This window comes from Crocodylus porosus, unplaced genomic scaffold (assembly GCF_001723895.1).
Source record: "Crocodylus porosus isolate Cpor-Errol unplaced genomic scaffold, CroPor_comp1, whole genome shotgun sequence".
Classification (NCBI taxonomy): domain Eukaryota; kingdom Metazoa; phylum Chordata; order Crocodylia; family Crocodylidae; genus Crocodylus; species Crocodylus porosus.
The window spans coordinates 7,025,352-7,032,559 of record NW_017728911.1 but is presented as its reverse complement, the minus strand read 5'-3'; the positions used below and the strand labels follow the sequence as shown (position 1 = coordinate 7,032,559).

At 39.5% G+C, this 7,208-nt stretch overlaps 1 protein-coding gene across 2 annotated transcripts in view; it reads right to left on the bottom strand.

The window, feature by feature from the left end:
- The window catches only part of NRG4 (neuregulin 4), a 97,731-nt gene that overhangs the window by 33,272 nt on the left and 57,251 nt on the right, over positions 1-7,208 (bottom strand). Inside the window, exon 2 of one of the 2 annotated variants that reach the window (XM_019533368.1) lies at positions 803-868. The exons of the other annotated variant lie outside the window; for it this stretch is intronic. Within the exon in view, the coding sequence (XP_019388913.1) occupies positions 803-812 (10 nt within the window). The 5' untranslated portion in view covers positions 813-868. The remainder of the gene's footprint in view (positions 1-802; positions 869-7,208) is intronic. 2 annotated transcript variants of the gene reach the window in all.

Here is a 7,208-nt window from a genome sequence, read left to right as displayed (position 1 = left end):
TTAATCTAAAAATGCAAATTGTATTCTGTGAGAGGCAAATATATGCAATGTTTGAATTAGTATAACCATAATAGTTATAAAAGATTGCTATGCAAGATATATGATGATGGGCAAAACATTCTCAAGATCAATCTAGATTAAAAATCAATTTAAAAATAGATATTGTCAATAACTTTCCAAATTAATTTTACTGTAGAAATGCTCCTGACCAATTAAATTCTACAACATGTACATTTTTATAATTTTGATAAAATATTTCACTTGCTGAGAGAAGAAAATGAGGTCAAAAACATTTCTGTAAGGTGATCAAAGAGTCTGAGTTATTGAGCCAAGATTAAAGAACATTGAACCACTCTAAGTTAGTGCTCTAAGGAATTCAGTGTCAGAGGTAATTGCAACTTTAAGTTCTGTGTGCACATATTCAGGTCCAATGCATGCAAAACTGCTTTTACATCTTTGTCTATATCCATTGAAAACTTTGGCTCTGAGTGTCCTGTCTTTGAAAAAAGACAAACAACAACTATAAAAATCTCTTAGTAGTACCTAGGCCTATAGAACCTTATCCACTGCTGCTGCTTACAACTTTGGTTAAAGAGATGCATTAAGATTGGCAATGTAATCCTTTCTTAGGGAAGCTGTAGGTGTTACTAACTGCCAAGTACTTGTCCATTGCCCTGGGTGTGGAGTTTGCTCTCGGGAGCAAGCTTAAGAGTCCAATACCAGCAGCTGGAATCAGTGAACTTTAGTGAATCCTAAATATATTTAACACATATTAATAAAAAATAAACTTACTAGAATTTACCTGTTCGCATATTATTCTGACGACAATTTTTATTCTTGGTCAAAGGCTATTCTTTTAAAACAGCACCTGAAGGGGGGAAAATACATTTAACATGTAATTTTTAATCTCTTTTTTTTTTTTTGTGCATTCACTAGAATGTGAATTGTCCTGCCTTATACTTCTGGAGTTGAAGGAAATGTGTTTAGTTATATCTATCTGCTGTTTGACTGTCAGGTGAAACAGAAGTTGAGACAAGAGAATTAACAAGATTCAAGAAGGTATGAGCCATACCTATGGACGGTGATTTGTTTTACGAGGGACATACATTTTCTTGCTTCAGGACAGAAACAATCACTACCTGACAGAGCTACAGAGAAACTTCTCTTATTGGTTGGTCACTTCTATAATTGTCTGTTATAAGGTTTCTTGTTCTTTCTTCAATTTAAAGCACTCAGTATGGCCATTACTACACAGGATCTTAGTTCATTGGCTGCTCTGGTATTGCAGTTCATATTTCCAAAGTTTCCCTTTTCTCAGTCTATTTTAATTCACATACTGTACTGTTTAGTAAACCTTTGAAAAAAACCAGAACATTTAGAATTGAAGTGTGGCTTACAGCACCATTTGGGAGGAATATGGAGAAATACTACCTCAAAGTGTGAGAAACAATGCCATCAGAGAAAGTTAGTTTTATATGTTCACGTTTAAAGGGATTACAGTGTTGCATCATCCATCTGAAAGACTTTTTTTCCCTTGTGTTAAAAGATTTTTTTCCATTTAAATAGCAAACCAAGGTATTTGTAAACATTAAAAGAAATGCCTAATACTAAATCTTTAGCAGGACAAAGCAAATTTATGTAAATTCTTGTTTCAAAAGACAAAATGGGTTTGTACTTACTGTATAAATGTAAGCAGATAAACCTGTTTTTCACAGGAACTTAACCCACTTCTTTACTCCTTCTTTAAGCCTCCTGTCCATGAAAGAGAAATCTGAAATGGCAACTCCCTATAATGCAGAGGTGTAATAGCAAGGTCTCCACCCAAGGGCAGTCCTCCTCTTGGGCTGTCTCACACATGCACGCAACTTTATCTTCATTAAGAGAAAATGCAGTAGCATCTGGGACCCTACAACCAAAGCAAACTAAACCAAACCCTAATTATGACTTACCTCAGAACCAAAATCTGAAAATGTTATATGAAAAAAGAAAAGATCTTGAATAGGTATACATCTACCAGTAGCCAAGATTTGTGTTGTATTCCAGCTGCTGGAAAGCTGAAGAATTATATAATTGCATCATACAATGTGGGGGAGGTTGAGACAAAAGTGCCCACAGAAGCCAAGTATGGGCCCAGGTAAACACTCTTTTGTACTCATGAGGCTGCTCACATGTTCACCACCAATCCTAGAAAACAGGTACTGTAGATGGTATTTGGCACATTACTAAGCAGGGTTCAAATTGCAATACAAAAAGAATGTTCTGTAATGAAAGATCTGATTTAAAGTAAATTTTAAGCAATGTAGGAAATGTTATTCCTAATTTTTACCTCAGTAAATTGAATCTAAAATCTTCTCTTTAAAATGTCCCACACTACCATTAAATATTTAAAAGTCCTAATCACACTAAATTTAAACAAGATATGTGACTTTAAACTAATTCCTTTCCAAAATTTGATAATAGACCATCACTAGTGTGGATACCTTATTTAAATGTTTGAAGGAATCACCTGTCTAATTACTTGAACCCATTCTAAACATTCCTGTTGTTGGCTTACTAATACTGTATGTTTGTTCCTAACATATAAAACAAAAATGCTTTGCTTAATACCTGTCAAACTTACTTTCTCCAGTCCTCTAGGTCAGTGGTTTTCAACCTATTCTCATTTGTGGACCCTTTTGGAAAGTTGGAATGGAGGTCCCAACCCTTTTGAATGGTAAGTGTGGGTATTCATATACTCTTGATTAATCATAGTCATCTTTTGTGGTGCCCTTATACATAGTCTGTGGACCTCAAAGGGCAGGGGGTCTGCTGACCACATGTTGAAAACCACTGCTCTAGATTTCAACTCATGGTGATTTTTAAAAACATCCTATATGTAATCCAAATCTGTTATTGCAGGGAGGGGAGCTCTTCACAATCAAATCAACTCTTTGTGCCAATCCAACATCTGAAGAACTTGCCTAACTCTCCATTGCCTGACTCCTGTGCAATAGTTATGTCTATGCAAAGTAGGGGTGATATTTTACCATTAGAATTAATCAAGAATTCTCATTTGGTCATCTTTTTACACTCAGTTCAAACAAGTGTAAATGACTTCAGAAAAAATCCTTTAAACCTCTATTTTTTCACCATTTAACATGGGGGGGGAGGAGGGAAGCCCCTCATCTTTGATTTGAGTACAAGCTGAGGACTAGCAGAGGCAGGCTGCTGCTGCAGCTCCAACTCCAGCCCCAACCTGGGGTCAGAGGTAGAGCACAGCCACTATCTGTGCCCACCCCCTGCCTCTCACAGCCTCTGCCCCCCAGGCTCCCTGCCTCCTCCCTCCACAACTGCTTACCCTCCATGGCTCCAGCTGCCATCCTGCTTGGGCCCATGGCACAGAGAACATGGTTGACCTAGTCCCAGCCCAACTATGGCTGCATTCTTCAGCTTTTCAACAGCCAGAATACAACACAAATCTTGACGGCTGCTAAATGTATGTATGTTCAAGATCTTTTTTTAAATTCTTATATAATAATGGTCTTTGTCTGTCTGTCTGTAATGCTTTTGGACCACTGTGGTTAGTGAAACAACCAATCAGAGTGTGTAGTATCACTGTGACAGCAGGGACAGAGCAGGTGCTGCCCCCCCTACTCTTCAGAGCTGGTAGAGTGCTACCATGATGGAGGGGATGGAGTGGGAGGCCGAGGCTTGCATGCAGGCCTTGCCCCCCACCCCAACTCCATCCCCACCATCATGGTAGTGGTCTGCCACCTCCAAGGAGCAAGGCCAGGGGGAGGAGGGAGTGAGGCCAGCGGCACTGGAGGGGAACGAGAGGATGGTAGGGCAAGCTTTCCCCACCCCCCTGCTCCTGGGAGGCAGTGGCAGCACAGGTTGGTGGGTGGCAGCGCTCCGTCCCCATCCACCCCATACCATCATCATTCTTGATGGGCAAGCACTAGTATATATATAACCATTTAGGAGGTAAGTCATAGTTAGGGTTCAGTGGTAGTGGTGGCAGGAGCTCCCATCCTGGTTCCAGCTCCGCTGCTGGGTTTGGAGCTTCAGCTGCTTCAGTCAGGCCTGGCAGGGGCTGAAGTAACCATGGAGTAGCCTCTGGAGCTGCAGAGGGTAAACTCTGGGGGGATATCTGGCAGTGGGGTACAAGCTCAGGGGAAGGCAGGAGGGAGAGGGGGAAAGTGAAAGCAGGAACAGGTGCTTAGGAGGGGCAGAAACTGTAGGGCAGGAGACCAGCTTGGGTGCACAGGCACTGGTGAGGGAGGCAAGCAGCAAAGGAGCAAGTGGTGGGAGGAGGACAAGGGGCAAAGAGCAGGGGTCAGGCCACTTAATACTCACCCCCTCTCCCATTGCCTACCTCTAGTGTTGCTTGCCCTGCTGCAGCAGTGGGGAAGATGAATTTAAGATTATGCTCCAATAATTAGATTCTATACATGGAGAATTATAACAAATTTATAAATTTTCCATGTATAGAATCTAATTATTGGGGGGGGGGGGTCATCTTAAATTCAAACTCATCTTGAATTTGCGTAAATAAGGTGATCATATTTCCTGTCTCTCATTTTTCACTGGTGCCAAATACAATATTTTGTAAATCTTCAGTACATTAGTTATATAAATGGAACGTCACATAGAAGCTTTCAGTTAGTTTTTTATGACATTACTTTGATCTTGACCCAGTAAAGCCCAGGACATCTCTGGTGTAATGCTATTGAAATTAATCAGGCTAAATCAGGGCTCAATTTTACTCAGATATGGCTTGGCTTCTGTCTCCAGTTTCTTTGTTAAAACAAGTAGGTACTATACCCCATGTTTTGGAATTGATCAAAACCATTTTTAATTAGATTAGAAATTAGGTTCTCTTTGACTTCATCTGGGATCTAAAGGTCTGACCAATTAGATCCACACTTGATATATTAATTTAGCCACTGGCTAGCAAACTTTTTGTTTTTTATTTATCATTTGTACTGTGATAGTAAGGGCCATGATAATAGTGTGGTTAAGGTGTCTCACTATAACTTCAGAGGCATGAGTCTGAGCCTGGTTCTGGAATAGTCCCAAAGGCTTATTGTAGTTGATCCAGATGTAAATTGATACCTGGTCATTTTGGGTGCGAAGTCAAAAGTTGCCAGATGTGAATGTAAACCATAGCACTCACCTGTATGCAGCTGTCTATGGAAGCTAGCATTCTTTAATCCCACTAGGCACAGCTGGGCCATAGTTGACTGACCAACTCTGGTATCATAAATGAGACCAGTGTTGGATGAATGCCCACACCCACTGTGCTTATACTTTGTAAACACACATAACTAAGTGGTCCAGAATGATCCAGAAACTGGTATGCACTAGGCATACTCCTAAGCTATTTGCAAATATTTCACTGATGCCTATTATAGAAAAAAGGAAAGGGACAGAGCAGTGCAACGATTAGAATGGTCCATGATAAGGACAAGAGGCAAGAATTTTTGTGGGTGATATTGTGCATTGGACCAACTGCAGATAAATGGGATAAATTTAGACAAGTATACAGGTATTACAATACCCTTCCTTGGTCTCAGGGTCTCCAAGAGAAAAGCAGAATATATTCCAAGATGTTACCAAGTTTATTGCATTAAGGCTGCAGATTGTCTCACTCTGTTGGAAATTTTGCAAATTGCAGACTGTTGCGTAGAGATTTAGAGAGAGTTTAAAGAATATTATGGGACTTGCTTGTTCCCTAGCTATAGGGACTTGCACAGCCAAGAACGTTTGGGCAGCATTAGATAGAGCGAGAAGTGTAAATCCTCCTATAAAACAGCCTTAAGGCTAGAGTGTGCGTGCATGTGCACATGTATGTGCATGTGTGACTATTTTGCATTTAATGTATTATAATAACAAGTACTTAAACTTAGTAAGAATACTGAAAGGTGTTATCTTTCAAAGGGTGTATCTACACTTGATGCTTAATACGCAGTAGCCAAATAACACTGTCTAGTAGCGTGCTGGGCAAAAACAATGCTAATATGTTACTGTGCAGTAGCATTAGGCTACTGTGCAGTAAGTGGCACAAAAAAAACCCTGTGCACTGGCACTACTGCACAGCAAATATAGTTTGCAGTAACTTCATTAAGCAAGTACTAAACTAAATGGGTATTAATGATTGTGTAGACTCATCTAGTGAGTTGTTGATAAATTCATAACTGTTTTGAGGGCAATAAGCAAACAGTTAGTCATATATATGTAGTAAAATATGGAATATATATATTATATGTTATCTAAATATATAAAATGAAGTTTATGTCTGTATGTATGTTCACTTATAACTCGAGAATGGCTGGTCCCATTTACTCTAAACCTTCCAAAATCACTGAATACCACCTAAGGAAAATTATAGGTTGATTATTTTTCACTCGACTCTTTCGGGGCTTCCATTGCCTGGGATTACTTAATTTCTCAGATAATAGACCGGTACCATTCCATTTTGGATGCAGTGAATTCAGTTCAGTTGTCATTATTATTTTGACGCTTGCCTTTTTTTCATTCCACATTAAATATGTTGTACTATGTTCTTTAAAGATAGACAGTATTTTTGACCTAAATATATTGTACTAAGTTCCTTGAAAATAAACAGACACTGGAACTACAAAAATAACCTGGGTGAAGAATGAGTACTTCCGCTAGTAAAACATCAATATTTTCTTTCAGAGAAATAATTTTTATATGTCAAAGCCCTGAAAAGAGTAAATTTGGGTCTGTACTACATCAGGAAGATAAACTGAGATACAGAAAGGGGAAAGAAATACTATATCCGATATTAGTATTTGGCTTCTCCCAATCTGGTATATCTGCACACAAATCAGATATATACAGCACAAATGACCAGCGTACAGGTCTAACTACTTGCATGCGAAATAGCATTTTAGGTAAGTAGCTATCATAACTGCTTGCACAGACAAAACCTTGTAAATAATATAATTAAGTAATTAACTTAAACATCTTGGAATCATAGTTTCATAGTTGGGCGGGTCGGAAGGGACCTGAGCAGATCATCAAGTCTGACCCCCTGCCATAGCAGGAAGAGTACTGGGGTCAAATGACCCCCAGCAAGATGTTAATCTAGCCTCCTCTTAAAGACCCCCAGGGTAGGAGCCAGCACCATTTCCCTTGGAAGTTGGTTCCAGATCCTAGCCGCCCTGACCGTGAAGTAGCGCCTCCTGATGTCTAGTCTGAAT